The sequence below is a fragment of the Heloderma suspectum genome, chromosome 2, assembly GCF_057233095.1.
Source record: "Heloderma suspectum isolate Gila_16-S chromosome 2, 16-S_ref, whole genome shotgun sequence".
NCBI classification, from domain to species: domain Eukaryota; kingdom Metazoa; phylum Chordata; class Lepidosauria; order Squamata; family Helodermatidae; genus Heloderma; species Heloderma suspectum.
In genome coordinates this window covers 362950372-362973741 of record NC_139459.1, presented here as the reverse complement: position 1 = coordinate 362973741, position 23370 = coordinate 362950372, and the positions used below count along the sequence as shown (strand labels likewise).

The 23370-nt window shown below is 46.9% G+C and overlaps 1 protein-coding gene across 1 annotated transcript in view; it reads right to left on the bottom strand.

The window, feature by feature from the left end:
- LOC146355701 (zinc finger MYM-type protein 1-like) overlaps positions 1–19865 on the bottom strand; it is a 31610-nt gene extending 11745 nt beyond the window's left edge. Inside the window, exons 1-10 of the mRNA XM_084830660.1 lie at positions 19795–19865; positions 19534–19652; positions 7421–7510; positions 6899–7003; positions 4998–5099; positions 4063–4137; positions 2302–2415; positions 2116–2217; positions 1297–1410; positions 1089–1190 (exon numbers count right to left, since the gene is read on the bottom strand). Coding sequence (XP_084686786.1) covers positions 1089–1190; positions 1297–1410; positions 2116–2217; positions 2302–2415; positions 4063–4137; positions 4998–5099; positions 6899–7003; positions 7421–7499 — 793 coding nt within the window. The 5' untranslated portion in view covers positions 7500–7510; positions 19534–19652; positions 19795–19865. The remainder of the gene's footprint in view (positions 1–1088; positions 1191–1296; positions 1411–2115; positions 2218–2301; positions 2416–4062; positions 4138–4997; positions 5100–6898; positions 7004–7420; positions 7511–19533; positions 19653–19794) is intronic.
- Between the last annotated feature and the right edge of the window lie 3505 nt (positions 19866–23370).

The window sequence follows — 23370 nt, the reverse complement described above, 5'->3', positions numbered from 1 at the left end:
TGAGAGCTGAACACTGGATCAATATTTTCATCAAACTATCCACCACAGTCTCAGAACCCATCAGTCTTTATGAGAAGCTGGGATTTTTTTGCCCCACTTTACACTTGCTCACATTGAACTGCATTTGCCATTTTAATGCTATTTCCTCCATTTTGAAGAGATCCTTTTGGATCTCTTCACTGTGCCTCTGTCAGTCTCCACAAATTTCCGCCCAGGTCCATAGCAATTAAGCACTCTGGTACAGGAAAAGAAAAAATCACCAAGGTGGCCTCCTGGAGCTACCTCTCTTTATTGTTATTATTATTACATTTCTATACCACCCAATAGCCGAAACTCTCTGGGCAGTTCACAAAAATTAAAACCACAAAGTACACTATAAAATATAAAAGCTTAAAACTACAGTATAACAATACAACCAGAATAAAACCTAACAGCAGTGCAGAGATTTAAAATACAGTAACAGATTTAACACAGCAAAATTAAAAGACTATAACACTAAAATGTTGGGGAAATAAAAAGGTCTTCACTTGGCGCTTGAAAGAGTACAATGTAGGCACCAGGCAAACCTCTCTAGGGAGCTCATTCCACAGCCAGGGTGCCAAAGCAGAAAAAGCCCTCTACCTGGTAGCCACCTGCCTCATTTTCTTTGGCAGGGGCTCCTGAAGAAGGATTCCTGAAGTTGATCTAAGGGTCCGGCCAGGTACTTATGGGAGGAGACAATCCTTCAGATAACCTCTCTTCTGTGAGGCCTGAACAGGGCTCCTATTTCAGGCTGGCTGGAACCATGAGCTGGATCATCTGTCTTAGGGCCTGGGCAGACACTGCAACATTTTGCTGCAGGTTTCCACTTCTGCTGCTCCGATCTCCTCCTCCTGGGCCTCACGCACACCACCCAGAGAATTCATAAAAATTGCTCTACTCCCCCAGATTCCAAAGCAAACATTTCTCAACCCCATCAGAGAATGTTCAAATCTTATATGTTTTCGGAGGAAAGTGTGAAAAACTAAGCTGTGAATGATGTATATACTGAAGTCCGCCTCAAATTCAGAACGCCCACCTGTGCGCTAAAAGTCAAACCCATCTCTTACCTGAGCAGGGAGCTCCGACAACCTGTCTTGTCCCAGAGACCTCAGGAGCAGGCAGAATCGCTGGTTCGCCATCTTCCATCCTCACCGTTGCATCTGGAAACCCTGTTCAATACAAAGGGCAAGAGGAGGTAATGGTTGGCAGTTTAGTTTTGGTGGAAATCCCAGAGTTTTCTCCAAGACCTAATGAGTTTCAAGTGAGATGACTCACCAGAGCTGTGGGGCTGAGGCTCATTTTCTTCTATGATCTTTTGTTCTGGAATCAAAATCTCTTCCCCTCCCTTAGTCTTGGGGCGCAACTCGGGCTTGAGATCGGAAAATCCTGCTAAGCACAACACACACCCCCAACTCAATCACATTGAATGTAGCATCTGATATACACAGGAGAGGTATTCGCTTGACCCCCTCCATGTGACAGAATAGCGGGATTGTAACTCATGTGCGCACTGGCTAAACCCCCTGGTTGCTGCGCATTCAGCATTTAACATGTGCATCCAGCACGTGTGAGGCGAAGGAGTGGTGCTGCAGAGAGAAGATACGCCTCCTCTGTGTGGCGCATGTGCTGGCCACAGCTCTGTTACGTGTGTGTTGGTCATCAGTGAGAAGAGGCCTACACACGTGCATCTGTACACATATACGGATTCATCCCGATACCAAACGGGAAGCCAAGATGTCCTCTTCCCTTTCCCTCCACTCCGGGATCCACCTCCCTTCTCTGACCCCTGAACACAATTCCTGTTCCGGGCTGGCTGGAACCCTGAGCTGAAGCACCCCTCACAGGGCCTGGGAAGACACTGCAACATTTTGCAACACCCTCCACCTCCACCCCTTTTGGCCACTCTTGGCTCTTTTCCTCCTCTATCAAATGCCAAAGCAAACATTTCTCAAGCCCGCCACCTTATCTCCAAGAACGTTCAAATGCTGGATGTTTCTGAGATAAAAGAGTGAAAGATGTATGTACAGAAGTATGCCACAGATTTGGAATGAATCCACCTGTGCACTCCGATTTAGAGACAAACCCATCTGTCACCTGAGCAGGAAGCTCCGACAGTCTCACTGATCTCTGAGACTTCATGAGCAGGGGGGACCCCTGGTTTATCTTCTTCCATCTTTACTGTCACATCAGGAAGACCTGGTCAATAAAGGGTGGTAAGAGGAAGTAATGGTTTTCCCCAAGACATAATAGTTTTGAAATGAGATGGCTTCGTTGCCTCACCAGAGCCATGGTCTGGAGCCTCATTTTCTTTCACAAGTTTTTGCTCCAAAATCAAAGCTTCTTCCCCTTGCTCAGTCTGAGGATTCAACATGGGCTTGAGATCAGAAAAGCCTGCTAAGCACAAAAAAAAGTGACTTAGGGTGCAATCCTATGTATGTTTAGACAGAGAGAAGGCCTACAACAATGCTGGCTAGGGAATACTGGGAGTTATAGACCTTTTCCCTGTCTAAACATGCATAGGATTGTGCCCTTAATCTGCTTGAAAGTAGCATCAGAAATACACTAAAAGACTGCTCACTCAACCCAACCCCCTTATGTCCATCCAACATGAGTGATTGGGATAATGGGATTGCTTGGAGAACCAGGACGGTAAACCCAGATGAATCCCTAGCTTGTACTCCCAGTTTGGAAGCCTCCCACAAACTATAGTTTGCTGGTGTGTATGGAACAGCAAACCATGGTTTTCAGAAAAGTCAGCAATCTACTCATTAAGCTGACTGCGCGAGGAGAGAGAAGGAGAGACAGAAGGAAGGGTCGCACAAGCAAAGGGCACACTCCCAATCCTCCAAATTCTTATTTGGGGAATTGAAAGCTTTACATCTGAGCTCAGGCACAATCTTTTCTGCTATGCTAATATTGGGACCAGACCAAAACCACCCTGACCAGACCTTGTTTTTATTTGTATCCTGCATAGCTTGAATTTTCTTGGCCTTTCAGGCCCACTATGCCAATTTTTCCCACTACAGATATATAAATCCAGTAACCTAGAGGAAACTACATCATGTATGTGACAAACTGAGCTCTAGTTCATGGAAACTTGTGTCACAGTAAATCTGTTTGCCTTCAAGAAAATCTAGCCTAGGGTAAATCCAATCCATGGAAACTTGTGTCACAGTAAAAAGAGATGAACATAAATCTAGTCCATGGAAACTTGTGTCACAGTAAATCTGTTTGCCTTCAAGAAAAAAATTGTTGTTTTTCCTGCAATAAAGCCACCACTCCGGATTCCTGGGAATTGTGAAGGAGACTGCAACCCATTCTAAATAAATTATCTATGCACCCTGATTTCTTGTACAAATCCTTCACCTGAGTTGGCAAGGTCTTGTCCTTAACTGAGGACAAGACTCAGTCAACTCATTCCTTCAACTGAGTTCATCAGTTGGCGAGGTCTTGTCTTCCTCAGAAACCTGATGATCCTTTGCCCACGATTCCTCCTCCTCTTTGACCTTTATGTTTATGTCAGGGGACCCTGATCAAGAGAAGATGTCACAAGATGAGGTATTTATTTATTTATTTATTTATTTATTTATTTCATTTCTATACCGCCCAATAGCCGACGCTCTCTGGGCGGTTCACAAATTTATTTTTTTTTTAAATCCCTGTATTTGGAAAGTAAAGTGTACAAAAATTAAAAAGGACAATGATTGTAGCAGAAGAGTGACGGAAAGATCTTTTGTGATGATGGGATTTGTCCTCCCATGCTTTTGTATTTTTGTAATTATTCGGCATGTTTGGTTTTCATCGAATATTGTTGGGTTTTAAAATTTCACTGTCAATTATGTTGTGGGTTTTTTACGATCTGGATTGAATTTTTCAAATCCTGGATGTTTCGGGGGTGGGGGGGGGGAGCGTGAACAAAAAATAACTTGTGGGTGCTTTATAGAAAGAAGTGTGCCACAGGTTCAGAATAAATCCATCTGTGCATCCTGACTTAAAGATGAGCTCATCTGTCACCTGAGCAGGAACCTCTGACAATCTCACCTGTCTCTGAGCCTTCATGAGCAGGGGGGACCCCTGGTTTGTCTTCTTCCATCTTTATCATCACATCAGGAAAACCTGATCAATGAAGAGGGGTAAGAGGACGGAATATTTGGCAGCTTCGGTGTAGTGGAAATCCCAGAATTTCCCCCAAGATTTCATGGTTTTCAAATGAGGTGGATTCCCTATCGCTTCACCAGAGTTGTGGTCTGGAACCTCATTTTCTTCCAGTAACATCTGAAATACACTAAAAGGCTAATCACTTGACCCATATGCACATCCAACATCTGTGAATGGGATAATGGGATTGCATGGAGAACCAGGACAGCAAAACCAGTTGAATCCCTCTCCCTAGTGCTTCCAGTTTGGAAGCCTCCCACAAACCATATAGTTTGCTGGTTTGTATGGAACAGCAAACCATGGTTTTCTAAAAAGCCAGCAATCTACTAATTAAGCTGACCGTGTGAGCAGAGGAAGGGAAGGAAGAAAGGAGGGCCCACTCCCAAATCCTCCTCCTGTTTGTGGAATTGGAAGCTTTACATCTGAACCAAGGCCACAATCTTTTCTGTATTGCTAATATTGGGACTGGGTCACTGCCACCCTAACCAACGCTTGTTTTCATGTGTGTGTGTGATGCATAGCATATATTGCTTTCTTGCATTTTCTTGGGCTTTTAGCCCCTCCATTCAGATCCCCACCCCTTTAAACGTATATCAACCCAGTAACTTAGAGGAAGCCACATCATACATGTGACAAACTGAGCTCTAGTCCATGGAAGCTTCTATCTCAATAACTCTGTTCACCTAAAAGACCCCACATTGTTGCTGGAACAAATTAATACAGGCACCTCTCCACAACCCTGGGAAATTGCGAAAAAGTCTGCAACACATTCTGAATAAATTATCTATACACCCCAATTTCTTGAATAGATCTTTCACCTGAATGGGCAGCTGGGAGGATATTGTTTTCCTCAGGAACCTGATGATCCATTACGCACAGTTCCTCCTCTTCTTTCACTTTTATCTTCATGTCAAGGAGCCCTGATGAAAAGAAAGATGCCAGAAGATGAAGTAAAAACCATAGCTAAGGCTAGCGCCAGCTTGTCTAGCTTGAAAAGAAATGACAAACTCCACAAGAAATTACAACCATCCATAGAGTTTCGGCTATTGGGCAGTATAGAAATGTAATAAATAATAACAACGGAAGCAAAAGCTTTCAATCTTCCTGCAGTTCCACTGGAGGAGGAGGGGCAGTGCACAAGCCCAAGGCTTGCTTGCTTGCTTGCTTATTTATTTATTTATGTATTGGATTTCTATCCCACCTTTTTCCCTCTTGCAAGGAACCCAAGGTGGCTTACGTAATCCTCCTCCTCTCCATCTTATCCTCACAACAACCCTGTGAGGTAGGTTGGGCTGAGAGTCTCTGACTGGCCCAAAGTCACCCAGTGAGCTTCCATGGCCAAGTGGGGACTAGAACCCGGATCTCCCAGCTCCCAGTCCAACACTTTCACCACTATACCACACTGGCTCTCGTGTGGGTCCTTTCCAGTAATGACAAAATATAGTTTATCGTTATGCCCAGATGAGACCATTGTTAGGGAAACTTCTCTGAAAAAGCAGAAAAATAACTTTTGTGCAGCTCTCAAGGGAGCTGCTCCCTCCATCTCTTTTCCTGATTTTCCCCCAAAGCATTGTTCCTCCCTGTGGCGAGTCAGGCAAAGTATGGCCTTTCCGGTGGTGGCTCCAACACTGGAATTTCACCTGAGTGATGTGCCCCCCCGCCACCTCCGCGTCTTCCCCATTCTCTTTTAGGTGGCTGGCCAGTGTGGTGTAGTGGCAAGAGTGTTGGACTAGGAGCTGGGAGATCCGGGTTCTAGTCCCCGCTCGGCCATGGAAGCTCACTGGGTGACTTTGGGCCAGTCACAGACTCTCAGCCCAACCCACCTCACAGGGTTGTTGTTGTGAGGATAAAATGGAGAGGAGGAGGATAATGTAAGCCGCCTTGGGTTCCTTGCAAGAGGAAAAAAGGCGGCGTATAAATGCAATAAATAAATAAATAAGACTGTGTGTCTTCTGGCATTCTTTTAGATTTTCAGAATTATTTGGCATATATTAAATATTAATTTATGTTGTTCATATTTTATTTTGATAAATTGCTGTTGGTTTTTAAGATTTCACTGTCAGTTATGTTGTAGGGTTTTTTTTACATTCTACATTAGATTCGTTTCTTTGCCTGTTAGCTGCTCTGTGAAATATTTTAAATGGAAAGGTGGGATACAAATATTATGATAAACAAAAAGCTAAAAATCCAAACACAGCTCGCCCACCACGACTGAGCTTTCCCTGAAATGCATAGTTATGGGAAGCGTTGATTTCTAGGCTGCACTAGATGACACAAACAGCTGCCCTGTTGAGCACTAGGACATGCCATGGAATTGTCTACAATGCCCAGGGGTTCTGGGGCGGACATACAGGGATTTCTTTGCTCTCTGTTATAGAATGGGTTTCCTTAAAAGCAGAAAGCTTGCAAACTTCTGCTTTAGCCCATCATCCTACCTCTAGGAGCCAACTGAGATGGTATTTAGCCAGCTAAATTTACAGTTTCCCTAATCGTGGAAGATGACGTGTAGTCTGTTCTGACGTTATGCCGCTCACATGAGTTAGACCACTTGTGTGAACAGTTATTTGCAAGAGTTCATCTTGCTAGATCATCGTCTCATCTGGCATTCAGCATATTCAATTGTGCATGAGATTGTTGAAAACATGGTTGGCGGCAAATTCTGAATTCATTCTTTAAGCACCCTGAGTTCGCCCAGTGAGCATTTGTGAAGTGAGCATACCTGAGTGAGCATCTACAACGGTCTCGTTTTTCTCAGAGTCCTGATTATTCAGTACCCACGGATTTTCCTTCTCCTCTTTCACTTTTATTGTCATAATAGGATACACTAATCACAAGAAGGACATAAGGAGAGGAGGTAAGGTTTGATAGCAGTGGTGGATGTCGACTGGTTCTCGTCAACTACCAGAGGTTGCCCAATATCTATATAATGGTTTTGAATGAGCTGGGTTCTGTCACCCAAACTTATCGCTTCGTGAAACATCCCGCTGATCTGTCACCTATAGCTATCCCTCTTCTTCAGACCATGCAGCGTTCCTTCTCAAACCCATAAACTGGCTTCCCAGCCCACCATGAGCACAGCACTAATTTCTTTTAAGTCCTCCAAACTTTAGAACTTACAAGCCGTGAGGGGAGAATGACTAAATAGGGCTCACATATTCTACAGGAGTATTTTAAAAGACCACAGCCATGTTTAAAAATAAAATCACACTCCAACATTTCATTACAAGTCCCACTTCCTTACCTGAGTTTGCCTCTGGGGAAGTCTTGTTCTCCACATCCTGGAGGACTATAGTTTGGCATTCCTTCTCTTGCTCCATCATATCTGCAGCCTCTGATCAGAAGAGAAAAAACAGAAACCATGTTCAGGAAAGAGATTTTGTCCATCTGGGGTGCCAGAAGGAACACAGTTGGTTTGCATACAAATCCAAGAATTTTGCTTCCAAACAGTTTTTGGATTTTTCTGTTCTCATCCCCAAACTATGTTTTGATGTGATCTCTCTTTCCTCCAGTACTAATCAGGGATGCAGTATTGTTAAGGCTAGAAAATCACACCTAGTCTATGAATTAGAAATCTTGCTTAAGGGCAAGAAAAACCAACCCAGTCCTATGAAATATAGGGTCTGAGGTACATTGTGTACTAATGAAGATAACTGAATTCAACCCAGAATGAATGTGAAAATGGGGAACTGGAGTATCTTTTGCCCAGACTGTATTGGTTCAAGCTGTTCAAATGTACAGATCTATTTTTCGTGCAATAGGAATGTACACCTAAAAAAAGACAAGGTACAGTGAAATGACTCTTCATCCCAAAGTTGTATTTATATATTTCTTACATTTTGTTCAGAAATTCCTAGTCTGATCTCTGGTTTTGCTCAGAGGTTAACCGAAACCAGAAAAAAAACAAAAACCCAATGATTAAAAAAAAGCTGTAAAAAGCCAAAACAGAAGACAACTGCGACAGTGCTATAATCCCAGATACATTTTGAGATTCTTCTCTTTGTCAAGGGCAACTGAAATATATAATACAAAAGTATCTTTTAAAAGTTACATATCTTAAGAAAATAACAACGATGGTACAGATTACATTACTTTTTTGAATTAGATTCCAGTGAACATCTATTTACCCCCGCTTGTAGGGATTTTCATGATATGGGACACCAGTAACATCTTGGAATATGAATTCTCACAGTATACTGGTTATAGTTTGATTTTTTTTATTGATTGTTTTGGTTTCACTATATATATATTCACTAGATAGATAGATAGATAGATAGATAGATAGATAGATAGATAGATAGATAGATAGATAGATAGGACCTTCTTCCATTAAAACACAGGGAGAGCAATCCCATTGCCCCTAGACAGCGTCTGAGGGGACTATAGTTTTTTGGATTCCTGGATCCAAGGCTGGAGACGGCGCTCCGACCTCAGCCCTACAAGTCCAAGTTCCTTTCTTCCTTCCACGCCCCCTCACAGCCAGTGTGCGGAGAACCACACCGGCTGCCTCTATGAGCTCACAAATATGAGCTCAGAGAGGTGGGAAAGGGGGTGTGCCAGTAGGCAGGAGGGGAAGGGAGGGGACTGGGGATACGAGCGATCCCCAGCCTCCTCCCCTCCCCCTCTCCGACATCTTTGCTAGATGGGTGAAAACGCCTGTCTAGCTCAAACACAGAGTGGACGGCACAGTGTGTCTCCTGCTCTCAGTTGGGTGGTCGCAAGCCTCCAAGTGTGGACACTGAATAGTACCCAGGGTGTAAACGATAGGATTGTGCTCTAAGCAAAGCAGGATCAGCTTAAGAAATTGTTTCTCTAAGAGCTGAGACTGAGTCATGTAATTCACTTAGTAAGGAACAGCTGGATAAAAGAAATCCTTTATACATACTTTGCGAAGTCAGCTGTGTATATTCTATCAGTGAGTTAGAAGCCAGAAGTTCTGAGCACTATTTGGAAGGTATTTATTTATTACATTTTTGAAGAACTCAGGTAAGGTTTGAGTTAGGAATTGTTTTGTGACAGCTGAAACATTGGTGTCTTATATATTAGTTTGTAAGAGTAATATTTTATGATTGTTTATAATTGTTGGTATTTTCTTACGATATATAACTTCGTTTTTAAAGATTCCTTTGTATTATATGTTTCAGTTGCCCCTGATAGAGAAGAATCTTGAACTGTTTTTGGAATTCTAAAATTGGTGCAGCTGTCTTTTCTTTGTTAATCTAAACCAGCCTTTCCAGGTAGGACTACTGCTGTGAAATTAGCTGGCTAAGATAAATACCTATGCATACCCAGATTTTCCCCAACCTAGCGACATTCAGTGACTCTGCCTGGCGGAGTCACTAGGAAGGAAGATCTAGGAAGTGCCAGTCACTGAACTTCCTAAACTTCCTTTCAAATCACTGAATTTTTAGAAAGAAAAGGGGAGGGGACTGGTAAAAAGGCATATTGAGAGGGCAATTCCTGTATGGGAAGATTGGTGGAATCTTGGCCTGCAGTGAGGTGGACATGGTCCATCATAGGGACACCTCAAAATCCAGCCCAGGGACGGTAATTATTAAAAAGGTTTTAAAATCTGTTTGGGAAAGTAAAGAACAAGGAAAAGATTACATTCATTTAACTTTTGCTCCAATCAATATAAATCTATCTCATGCTTTTTTTTTGGTGGCGAGTTATTTCCACATGCTAAGTTCATACTTTGAGAAGTTCAAATCTGTTTGGCTGTATTTTTTTCCTGCTAACCTGAAAATGTCTTCCTTGACCCACACTTACCAGTGGAAATCCCTTTAGGGAAATTTTTACAAAGCCCCAATGGATTCCCAGGTGCTTGACTGTGTCCAAGATACTGGGGGGTGGGGAGGAGAAGGTGAGGGGAGTGTTTAAAGGGCTACTGTGAAGTTACAAGTAGTTCTAAGTGGAAATTAGGATGGGGGGGAATCAGCGGCAGAGAGGAAAGTGAGCCAAAGAACAGGAGAACAATTCTCCTCGCTGAGGGTCTAGTCTGGGCTGGCCCAGGACATTTTGCTCCCTCAGGCGGAGCAATGTCAAAGTTCACAGTACCGAAGGCTGGTCAAATTATTGACTTGGTTTGCATGTAACACTGGGCAGTTCCTGGGTTGTTTAACCCAGGAATTGCAGGGGGAGCTGAACACGAGAGCCATTTCCACTGCGCCACAGCCCTTCCCCTACATGAAGTCATTTCCAGTTTCGATTAACAACCCATGAACGTTGTTTTGTAATGTCAGAACCCGGAAACTCTGGGCTGGTTATCGTTGAACCAAAGTTAGCCCAACAATTACCTGCTTCTCTCACCATTTAAATAACCCAGGAATTGCCTTGCATTACATCCGAACCAACTCATTTTATCTCCTGAGGCAGGAAGTCCCACAAGCACGTTTCCCCATCCCTACCACTAAGCACACAATATAGTAAATAAGTAACAATTTGCTGCCCTTTTATGATTAGCTGCTGAGGCGACTGGCTCGCTCCAACAAACAGGATCAGACAAAGTGACGGAGGACTGTTCCATCATCAACAGCAGTTAGCCATGATGGCTCAATAGGAGCTCCACATTCGGACGTAGTAGGCCAGTTCACACAGCACGACAGCCCATGGTCTAATTAAGCCACGGTGGGTTGTTTTGCCCATAGCTAACCCACAGTACAGCCACAGATGATACGACTGCTGTGCAGCTTGTTTTCCCAGGTCATGGGTTGTTTCGCTCAGCCCTTCTTGCCCACTCCCAGCATGTATTCCTGGAGCCTTTGCAACAATGAAGGGTAGGCAACTACTGGCAAGACTTCACTACGTCAGCAGCCTCTTTGCCATTGGTCCACTCTGTGTGTTCTGGCTGTGTATTAAACTCCAGCTGCTCTTGGAAATGCTCACACTGTCCCGATGAAACCCTTCCCCTTGAAGCCTTGGGTTGGCAGTAAAACGTTCCCCACCCCCAGGCCACCTGCTTCCCACTGCAACCTTGTGTTAGCAGTAAAACATCCTTGCCACCCTTGGTCAGTGCTGAAAGGAGCTGCGGGACTTGACTGCCCTTTGCAGTGCCATGCTGGCTGGAGATGCCCCTTTTGTGTACCTGCACTCCCGCCTGCTGCTGCGAAGCTTCCCTCCTCCCTCGACTCATCGCCTACCCCCCCCTTTGGTGAGGTGCTTTGAGCACATCAAAGCGCCCACCACTCTATTAGTTCCCGGCTTTCCAGCACCCCTCCCCGCTCGAGCCCAGTGGCTCACTTTCTCATGTAAAGCCTTTCAGAAGGTGGACTCCTGGCATATTGCTAGAAATGCAGTACTGTTCCTCCTCGGAGACTAGTCAGTGGGGGAAATGAGCAGTTGGAGCCAAAGGTGCAACCTTTTCTGTCCTCCACCCCCCCCCCGCCCCCGTCTGTCCAATGCCTTTCCCTTCCAAAGAGGGAGGCAGGCTCCCCTCACATATTTTTTGACAAAAAACACTCTGACGTGGATTACACAATACATTTTACTAGATGTGTTGTTCGGGTTATACAGGAGGCAGACAAGCACTTCGCTGGGGTGAGCGGAGGAAGAAAAGCGCCTAGTGGCCATGCACAATAACACACAGTACTTAGCTACGGACAACGTGTGGATAATGGTCCCAGATGAAGTCAGCTATAGCTGCTCGTATTGCTCGCGTTTCACGACGCAATGCTATTTCTGAGTGGGGACTCAGAGGACGTGGAGCAGGCTGCTGTCTCTGGGGATCGGTGGAAACGGCGTCGTTCTCTGCCTCGGGTCCGGGAAGCTGGGGGTTCTCCTCCAGGAGCACATCCCCCCTCGATTCGCAGATGTTGTGAAGGATGCAGCACACGATGATAACATCCGCTACTAGGTCTTCCTCAACATCCAGAACCGTGTAAAGAGAGCACCACCGCGCCTTCAGTCGCTTAAACGCTCTCTCCACTGGTAGCCTTGCCCTGTTGTGGTAGTAGTTAAAGTTCTTTTCTTTGGGTGTTCTCGGCGTGTGGTATGGTGCCATGAGCCCAGGTTGAAGTGCAAATGCCTGGTCGCCCAGGATGAGAGGACGCACCGGGACTCCGTTAACTGTTACAGCAGGGGCAGTGAAGAATGTGCCCGCGGCTAGCTTATCTGCCACAGGTGAATTCCAAAAGATAGCTGTGTCATGGTTTCGTCCAGAAACAAAAGCGTGTACATCCATGAACCTGCCCTTTGCGTCCACAACTGCCTGCAACACCATGCTGTAGAAACACTTCCGGTTATAGTACTCTGGCCCCCTCCCCTCTGGAGCGAGAATTCTTACGTGGGATGAATCAAGGGCTCCCCCTGCCCGAGGAAAGCCAAGCTCATAGAAGCCTTGGATGTTTTTCTTCTCGTCTCCCACCTTGATGACATCAGCCAGGTACAGCTTGTTCAGGGCTCGCACCGTTTCTCTGAAAATTTCACAGGCTGTTGATTTCCCGACCCCGAAGGTGGTACTGAGCGGAAGGTAGCCCAGGTTGAAGGCCAGTTTGTACAGTGTCAGCGCCAACCTTTTTTTTACGGGGACAGCCCGGCGCATTACCGTATTTTGCTTCTGGATGATTGGGCCGATTTCGTCAGCGATGGTGTCAAATGTCTTCCGCGACATCCGGAAGCTGCCCCGGAAGCGTGCATCGTCCCAGTTGTCCAGCTCGAGCATTGAAGCCCACACCGCTTCCGTGCGTGGAAGAGACCAGCGGCGCGTCAAGCACAGGTCTGTGTTCAGGTGCTCAGCCATAACAATGGCTGCAACAGCTTCTCGTGCCTGCTTGACTGCAGCGGACATCCTCCGGCGCATCCGGGTCAGGCTTCGCATGTGGCCACGGAGCCGGTCTCTTTCGAAGCGCAGGACTGCCTTCTCCGCTGCTCCAACTGCGTGGAGGTGCTGCTCCAAGGCTTCAACGGCCGCTGTGCGGCACCTCAAACGCCACTGGAACAGCTCCTCCGCAGAGTCACGATACTCGATGATGCACTGCAGGCTTGTGCACATGGCGGCCACGATTGCAGCAGTGTCGCCCATACTTGCTTCACAGACTTTGGTGTTTGAGACGTGAGATGCGGCCCTCCGCAGGGCAGGTGTACTGACAGCTTTGGGTGGGAATGGAGCAAATGGACGCCAGCTGTGGGTGGGGGAAAAGGTGTGGAGGAACAGGGAGAGGAGGGGGGAAGGATGCTAAAGAACCGGATGGTAGATAGGTTTCCTCTGCCTACTCAGCCCCACTGAAGCCCCTGGCATTAACGGCCATTAGGAAATCGTTACCCTTAATCTATGGCACTGCATCCCCCTGACTTCCTAAGACAGTTCCTGTTTCGGTGGTGCTGTGTGCTGTCAGCTGCAAACAGAGCAGCTAGGAAATGACAAAGGCCCTCTAGACTCCCTTGTGCCTACGCTTTGAAGTCTGCACCGATGGGGCCTGAGTCCCGTGTGCTCTAGTCTAAGCAGACTACACTTTGCAGCAAGCAAATCTTGGCACATCCCACGGACTTTACGTTCATTTTGATATAGGTATCTGCAAAGCAGTCCGTACTGACTCTTGAAGAATTGCACTGAGGAGGGTGGATGACAAGGGTGGGGTGGGTGGGGGGAGGCAGGGGGACAGAAGAAAAATCACAGTTATTTCTACACTAACAGCATGATTCACATAAGCACACACCACTACCGTGCCTGATTAACACCTCGAGACACACCTTTCCGCCTCATATGTTGGGCTTTTCTACGGAGGGAGGCAAAGATTTGTATGGGATGTGTGCTTGTTAGCCCCACGTCCCTTCTAGCCTCTATGGAAGTGAAAATATAACTGATCCACCCCCTCCCCCGTTCACCTGACCTAGGGGGGCTGCACCAGCAACGGTGTTGCTCTGTACTGGCTAGAAACGTCCTTGAGATGAAACCTCACCCATTTCTTTCACTTCTGTTTCTGCACTCTAGTGCTGCTATGTAATTGTTAGGAGGAGGACGGGGGAAAGAAAGCAGAAGAAAGGGCAGACTTTGGTCATTCATCACATGGAGGAGGGGAGGGGGACTGCTCGGAGCCAGCCTCTGGGGGTCTCTTCTTCCATCCAAATGTGGGCCTGCTGGAAATCCTGGCCTGCTTGCTGACCCACTGCAATATCCTGGCCATGCAGGTGCTGCATTCCCCACTATGGTTTCGGCTGGACACGGTCTGGTACCACTATAAACTCTGGGAAGCGCACACCCAGAACCACAGGCTGAAGCAGCGCATCATGTGCCTGTGGGTCATAGGGTTGCAGGCTGACTAGGGACACCTGAACATGTTGCTGAAATTGAACCTGAGCGGGAAGAGGCAGAAGCTGCTGTGGGGGGCATCCAGGTAGGGATGACAAGTGGCTGGGGCCTGCTGCCCTGGAACAGCTGCTGTCAAGGCTGCTGCCAACTCATGTAGAACGTTGGTCTGCCTTTCCATCGCGGCAGTTTGTTTCACCACGGCCCTCTTGAATGTCCGATCTGAGGCATGCACGCATGCTTTCACACAGAGCAGTAGCTACTGACTCTCCAGAAACTCATGTGCTCTGTGAGATGTGGTCCACACAGACAGGAGACATTAATTCACTCTACAGCTAAGCTCCCGAGCGTCCAGCTCCAGGAAAAGTTCATAGGTGTACTCCCCAGGGGCACAAACCAAGTCCCTACAAAGCTACATATGGTCAGTTGTGTTTTTTCCTCAAACATGCTGTTCTCTGTGCATCAGTCAGTGGCGCATATCCTTCTGCACCCTCCTCCTGCGCTTTGGCAGCCCCTCACAGAGCAATTCTCTGCTCCTCCGCTTGTAGCTGCTGTTGCCCCTGCATATTCAGCCAATCCCTGCTCTCCTGCCCTGGGCAGGAAACTGGTAAACGTGGGGTCACTCTGTTCAGCAAACCAACCAACCAAGTCCTGTTCCAGCACCCACCCCCTTCAGACAATTCTGACTGAACGGTACTTTCCAGTATGAACCCCTGCTTGGGTGAAGGGGAGTCCGTATGGCCAACAGAGCACATCACAAGCTCATCAAGGTCCGCTATTATGTAGTGTGAGAGCTCCTCTGCCTGGGAGAGTTGCCACGTCGGTACTCTCGGGAGATCCTGATGAGCTTGATACCGGCTCTGTTGACCATACCGGCTTCCCTCCAGCTGAGGAAGGGCTCGTACTGAAAAGTACAGTTTTACCAAAGTTGGCTGAAGGGGGGAGGGGTGGCGAAACACCACCTCTAGAACAGGACTTGGTTGGTCTATTTCCTGAACAGAGGAACCCCACATTTATCTGTTTCCCACCTGCAGGAAAGCAGGAATTGGCTGAATACACAGGGAAAACTGTTGAAGATGTACAAACTGATCCAACACAACAAGCCATTAAAAAAAACCCTACATCTTGACCGAACCCAGTATGATGGGTTAAGTGTCAGTTGTTAACCACAAAATCCATGACGAGAACCCATGACCTGGTTCACATGATTACTGCAGCACAATTTAAGTAATAACCACCAGGGCTATTGCTGTTGGGTTATTTGAGGGTTAACTCTCCAACAAGCCATGCCACCTAACATGATGCCCAGACAGTAATTATTCTTAAGCCACCCTGGTGACAGTGCAAACTAGCCCCATGGCTTGTTGTTGGGTTGTGGGCTGTTTAAACCATAGGTTGTCGTTACATGTAAACCCAGAACTATGGCTTGTTTATGGGTTGTTTTGCCAGGCAACAGAAGCAGTGGCAAGAGGAGTAAAAAACAACAACCCAGCCACTCTTCATGCTAGTACTACAGTGCCACAAAGGCATGTGTGATAAAGGGAGGGAGTGGGTGAAGGAACCAAACAACCCAGGAATTGAAAAAACCACCCATGATTTGCTTGATCATCTGGCAGCCAAATCATGGGTTAACTCTGGGTAAGGCAACAACCCATGGGTTAATTAAACCATGGGCTGTCATTACCAAGGGCAATATGCAGGGGAGGGCTGTTGCATTCATGTCCTGGTTGCAGGCTTCCCGTTGGGGTACCTGGTTTGCCACCGTGGGAAACAAATTGCTGGGCCAGATAGGCTTTTGATCTGATCTGGCAGGGCTCTTCTTATGTTCTTAAGAGGGAAGTATCAGGAGACCTGCAAGAAGCCCAAGGTTTGCAGTAGTCCAAAAACACTGAGGGGGCAACCCCCCCCCCCCCCCGCACCAATTGTCCGTACTCAGTGTACTCCAAGAGCCTGGAATGGCAAGTGTGGGATTTCCTGCTCGAGCCCCCACAGATGCCTCCCCCTTGGACTACAACTCCCAACATCCCCAGTAAAGCTTACACAATCCTGGAGGAGAGCATGGCTGGCTCAAGTCCTGAAAAGGAGCACTCTTGTTAGGAAGGTACACTGCAACATTTTGTTGCGGGTCCTAATAATAATAAACAATAAATAATTATGATATTATTATGATACAGTGGAGGTGAGGAATAGATTTCAGGGATTAGACCTGATAGACAGAGTGCCTGAGGAACTATGGACGGAGGTCCGTAACATTGTTCAGGAGGCAGCAACGAAATCCGTCCCAAAGAAAAAGAAATGCAAGAAAGCCAAGTGGCTGTCTGATGAGGCTTTACAAGTAGCTGAGGAAAGAAGGGAAGCGAAAAGCAAGGGAGAAAGGGGAAGATATACCCAACTGAATGCAGAGTTCCAGAGAATAGCAAGGAGAGACAAGAAGGCCTTCTTAAATGAACAATGCAAAGAAATTGAGGAAAACAACAGAATGGGAAAGACTAGAGATCTCTTCAAGAAAATTGGAGATCTCAAGGGAACGTTTTGTGCAAAGATGGGCATGATAAAGGACAAAGAAGGCAGGGACCTAACAGAAGCAGATGAGATTAAGAAGAGGTGGCAAGAATACACAGAAGAACTATACAGGAAAGATCTGAATGTCCCTGATAGCCATGATAGTGCGGTCACTGAACTTGAGCCGGACATCCTAGAGAGTGAAGTCAAGTGGGCCTTAGGAAGCATTAGTAACAACAAAGCTAGCGGAGATGACAGTATTCCAGCTGAGCTATTTAAAATCCTAAAAGATGATGCTGTTAAAGTGCTGCATTCAATATGCCAACAAATCTGGAACACTCAACAGTGGCCACAAGACTGGAAAAGGTCAGTTTACATTCCAATTCCAAAGAAGGGCAACGCCAAAGAGTGTTCAAACTACCGCACAATTGCACTCATTTCACATGCCAGCAAGGTGATGCTCAAAATCCTACAAGCTAGGCTTCAGCAGTATGCGAACCGAGAACTACCAGAAGTACAAGCTGGGTTTCGAAGAGGCAGAGGAACTAGAGATCAAATCGCCAACATTCGCTGCATCATGGAGAAAGCAAGAGAATTCCAGAAAAACGTCTATTTCTGCTTCATTGACTACGCTAAAGCCTTTGATTGTGTGGATCACAACAAACTGTGGCAAATTCTGAAAGAGATGGGAGTACCAGACCACCTTACCTGTCTCCTGAGAAACCTGTACGAGGATCAAGAAGCAGCAGTAAGAACCAGAGATGGGATAACCGATTGGTTCAAAATTGGGAAAGGAGTACGACAAGGCTGCATATTGTCACCCTGCTTATTTAACTTATATGCAGAGTACATCATGAGAAATGCCGGGTTGGATGAATCAGAGGTCGGAATTAAGATTGCCGGGAGAATTATCAACAACCTCCGATATGCAGACGATACCACCCTAATGGCAGAAAGCAAAGAGGATCTCAAGAGCCTCTTGTTGAGGGTGAAAGAGGAGAGTGCAAAAGCTGGTTTGAAACTCAACATTAAAAAAACGAAGATCATGTCATCTGGCCCTATCACCTCCTGGCATATAGAAGGGGAAGAAATGGAAGCAGTGACAGATTTTACTTTCTTGGGCTCCAAGATCACCGCAGACGGTGACTGTAGCCATGAAATTAAAAGACGCTTGCTCCTTGGGAGGAAAGCTATGGCCAACCTAGACAGCATAGTAAGAAGCAGAGACATCACCTTGCCGACAAAGGTCCGTCTAATCAAAGCTATGGTTTTCCCAGTAGTAATGTATGGCTGTGAGAGCTGGACTATAAGGAAGGCTGAGCGCCGAAGAATTGATGCTTTCGAACTGTGGTGCTGGAGAAGACTCTTACGAGTGCCCTGGACTGCAAGGAGGTCAAATCAGTCCATCCTAAAGGAAATCAACCCTGAGTGCTCATTGGAAGGACAGATAATGAAGCTGAAGCTCCAATATTTTGGCCACCTAATGCGAAGAGAAAACTCCCTGGAAAAGACCTTGATGCTGGGAAAGACTGAAGGCAAAAGGAGAAGGGGACGGCAGAGGATGAGATGGCTAGATAGCATCACGGATGCAATGAATATGAACTTGAGCACGCTCCGGGAGAGAGCGCAGGACAGGAAGGCCTGGCGTGCTATGGTCCATGGGGTCACGAAGAGTCGGACACGACTGAACGACTGAACAACAACAACAACAATTATGATACCAGATAAAATCTGTTTTATTTATTGAAGGCCTTGGAGTTTTTTTAACTGTGGACAGCTGATGTGTGTTTTTCCAAAAAAAGAAAATGAAAATCGATTTAGTACTGCTGTCTTTAGTACTACTGGAATTGTAATTTCCATGTTTGTTGCATTTTGATTTAGTTTAGTTTGGTAAATTGCCTTGAACTTCAATCTGATGGAAAGGATGAACCATTAAAAAAAAAAAGCATCAAAGGGAATTAGTGTTTGAAAGTTTGTGTGTGTCTTAACCAGAAGAAGGAGCGAAGACAGCAAACTCCTCAGGAGAACAGAGAAAATGCAAAATGAGACAGAAAGAGAGAAAAATTCAATGGATCTAAACAGCTGCAATCCTAAACACAGGTGCCAAGGTTTAAACCCAACTAAACTGAGTGAGACTTACTTCTGAGTTAGTAAGTAATGTTATTTATCACACTTCTATCTCACTTCTCCTTCAAGGAGCTCAAAGCTTACATGGGCCTTTCCCCACACCCCCAATTTTCTCCTTGCAACAGCCCTGCCAGGTAGGCTAGGTTCAGAGAGAGAGAGAGAGAGAGGAAGGATGCACGTATGTGATTGGTGTGCTTCGTAGATGTGTTGGATTTGAACCTTGCTCTCCCCTGTTTTAGTCCAACAGTCTAACCCAGCTTGGCTGGGGAAGATAGGAGTGCTAGTTCTGTACATGTGAAAGGCCCCAGGTGGGGAAAGGCTGCTCTAACCACTACTCCACGCTGGCTTAGGCTTACACCGTACCTCTGCTTACCAGCGGTCAGCCAAGGGCTTCGCATGTTCTTAGAGCTGCTGCCCTGGAAGAATCCTTTCGGTGGGGCTCTGCTGCCCCCACATCTCCCGCGCCCCCTGGAAGCCAGACTCACCAGGAATCCTTCCACAAGCGGGATCCTCAAGGGCTTCTTCACTCGGCCGATCCCTCCGACCCTCTCTCCGTTTGGCTTCGCCAGAAATCCTCACTGCCTCTCCCCGCGCACAACTACGCCTTCCAAGATGGAGGGAGGGAGGGAGGGGGAGGGCGATAAAGTTTTTAAACAAATCGAGACACACCCACCCCCTTTCCTCCCTTCCCATCGATACATCGCTCAACGGGAAAAGCTCTGCGGCTTCTTTGTTTTCCCGCTTACCACCATGTGATCCGGGCAAAGCCGGAAAATCTCTTGCGATGCGATCCTCTAAAGCTACAGCCCTCCCACTCAGCTACCGGAGCGCATGGATGGAGCGAGGGTGGATGTGTTTGGCCATCGATTGCTTCGGGCTGGAAATTTGGAAATTCAGTGCCTTCCGGGGCGGAATCCTTGAGAGAGGTCAGGGGAAACCCCTGTTCCGCTTTTTTTTTAGCCCCGATTCCTTGCAGGGTTACTCTGAAATAATTCCCATGGATTTCAAATGGTTTTCTCCCCGCCAGGTAAACGCACAGACTGCCATCCGAATCTTACGCACCATTACTTGGGAATAAATCCATTGATCTCTACCAGGCTTACTTCTGAGTAAAGCAACACAGGATCAGGCTACAAGGTCTTTTTGCCCCTCCCTGCCCTGTTTTCTGTTAGTGCAGAAAACTTCTCCAGGAAGTTGAAACCTTGAGCCCTCCTACGTCCTGATAGCATAGTGTCATCCTGCTAGAAAAATTGTGAAGTTCCTATAATGCCTGCACTTAAACTGCTTCTTAAAGAGACATAATGAACTAGTAAAGTGCTTGGAAGGCTTCTCATCTATTCTATTACAATAACGTCTTCAAAGACTCTCCAGGAGTACAGGCCAAAGATTAGGAGTAAAAACAAATCCACCTCAGACTTGAAATATATATATTATCACCTGTACATTAACTCTGATCGTATGTGCTGCCAGAGCACAGGCAGAAAAATGTATAGGGACTAATCTTGTATCTCTCATCAAGGGGAAGAAGCTCACCTAAACCGAACAGAGAATTAAGTTCTGCTGAGGTGCACATACATGCATCTGGCCCCATCACTTCCTGGCATATAGAAGGGGAAAAAATGGAAGCAGTGACAGATTTTATTTTCTTGGGCTCCAAGATCACCGCAGACGGTGACTGTAGCCATGAAATTAAAAGACGCTTGCTCCTTGGGAGGAAAGCTATGGCCAACCTAGACAGCATAGTCAGAAGCAGAGACATCACCTTGCCGACAAAGGTCCGCATAATCAGAGCTATGGTTTTCCCAGTAGCAACGTATGGCTGTGAGAGCTGGACTATAAGGAAGGCTGAGCACCGAAGAATTGATGCCTTCAAACTGTGGTGCTGGAGAAGACTCTTACGAGTCCCCTGGGACTGCAAGGAGGTCAGATCAGTCAATCCTACAGGAAATCAACCCTGACTGCTCATTGGAAGGACAGATACTGAAGCTGAAATATTTTGGCCACCTAATGCGAAGAGAAAACTCCCTGGAAAAGACCCAGATGCTGGGAAAGACTGAAGGCAAAAGGAGAAGGGGACGGCAGAGGATGAGATGGCTAGATAGCATCACTGATGCAATGAATATGAACTTGAGCATGCTCCGGGAGAGAGCGGAGGACAGGAAGGCCTGGCGTGCTCTGGTCCGTGGGGTCACGAAGAGTCAGACATGACTTAACGACTGAACAAAAGACAAAAAAGAGGTGCACATTCGAGGAGTTTCTTAGGCCAAAGGCTTGAAGCCCTGGTAGAAGGAAAGGCGACCATGCCATCTTAATGGCTAATGCTGAGGTTTTGGGACTAGAATGCTAGCAACGAGTGTGTAGCTACAGGGCCATGAGGGGAACACTTGAATTCCTCATACAATCATAGGTCATTCTTACTTATTTATAAAGAAAAATGTAGCCTTCTAGAGCAGCTAACAGGGTATTCTGCTGTTGGCGACGTTCCCCCCTCCCCGCTTGGGCAGGGCAGGCAGCTCTTTAAACAGAAACCAGAAAAACGGTGAGAAAGTCCTCAGCTGTGGGGAGCTCCCAGAGATGCTTCCCCTTCTGCTTTTGTGGGGGAGGTTTGTTTGTTTGTTTATTAATCAATCGCCCATCTGATTGATTAGCCACTCTGGCTAATCAATCAACCAGCCACTCTGAGCAATGTACAACAAAATAACAGTTTCAAACAATAAAATACTACATTAAAAACATATTTCTAAAAATACCCTAACCCATGCCAAATGCCTGCCTGAACAACCATGTTTTTAATGTGTGGCGGAAGCTCATTAAAGAGGGGGCATGGCGGAGTTCCCTAGGGAGGGAGTGCCACAGAGTAGGGGCCACCACAGAGAAGGCCCTCTCCCTCGTCCTCACCGGCCTAGCTGTCCTGGCTGATGGGACAGAGAGAAGGCCATCTGAGGTTGATCTTGTTGAGCGGCCTGTCTGGTGTTGCTGGAGGCGCTCCTTGAGGTAGGCTGGGCCGGAACTGTATAGGGTTTTAAAGGTCAAAACCAACACCTTGAATTTGGCCCGGAAAACAACTGGTAACCAGTGCAACTCCTTCAGCACTATATAAAACTCTCCAGAGAAAAAAAAGGTTTAGGGTGCAATCCTATGGGGATAGGTGGCCGCCTCCGAACTCGGAGGCGACCACCTATCCAATGCAGGGCAGGAGAAGCATGGAGGGTATTGTCCCCTCTGTGCTTCAGCCACCTTGCATTTGCAGTTAGACAGCAGATTTCAGCTGTCGAGCTGTGGGAAGGTGGAGCGGGGGAAGCGGCTGCCAGATGACACATAGGATGTGTCGTACTGGCATTTCTGCCTTCCCCGCCCTGGAACACCCCGTTTTCACCGCTCCGCGCTCCTCTTCTGAGCACGGGGCCGTTCTGAGCTGCCTGCAAGGCAGCGGAGGGGTAGGGGGACGTTGGTTCTCCAGGAATTGACCTCAGAGCACAGGCTCCGAGATCAGTTCCTGGAAACTGACATATCCTATGGCCGTCTAGCCGCTGACTAGCGGCCATAGGATTGCTCCCTCCGAAACCTTTAGTTTCTTCACCAGATAGCTACCTCTCCTCTCCAATCTCCATAAAAATAAAATACTAGAATTCACAGGATTTCTCACCAGAGAATTTGCTGCCCTTTAGGTTCTGTGTGCATGACCTATTTCAGATGACATGACAACCCATCATGGGTTAATTAACCCTCAAGGGGCTCTACACACTCCATCTGCCATTGCTAAACAACCCCCGCATAGCCCTACAACAGTATTTACTCTCTTCGGAGCAGTGGACATCTGCTCCGCTTCTGCTGTCACCTTTGGACTGGGGCTCAGCATCCTCAGCAGTGTCATGGGTTGCCTCAAAATTATCTCCAGATTATTCTCCAAAAACATGCGCAGGAGTTTGGAAGCGTTCTCACGGTTGGAGGAATCCTCTTCTGAGGAAATGCTAGAGCTCCCAGAGACAGACAATGCCAAGGAGCCACCCATGTCAGGAGATCTGGGGGAACCTGGGCCCTCAGGGGAGATCACTGCTAGTCCGTCCCTAGAGGAGGAGGAGAGTTCAGCCTCAGTGGCAGAGGCTGGGCAATCACCTAGCCCCCAAGAACCTCGTTGTCTCAAGAGGCAGGCCAAGAGAGGTTCTTTGAGATGAAGTGCTCAATGATAAAGGAGGACTCCTCAAGAAGAAAGGACTCCTTCAGAGCAAGACCCTCCTCCCGCGTAGGACTTTTGCCAGAGGGCATGTGACACGCTGCAGCTGAGCCCTGGGTGAGGTTCGGGAAGCTAGGGCTATATAAGC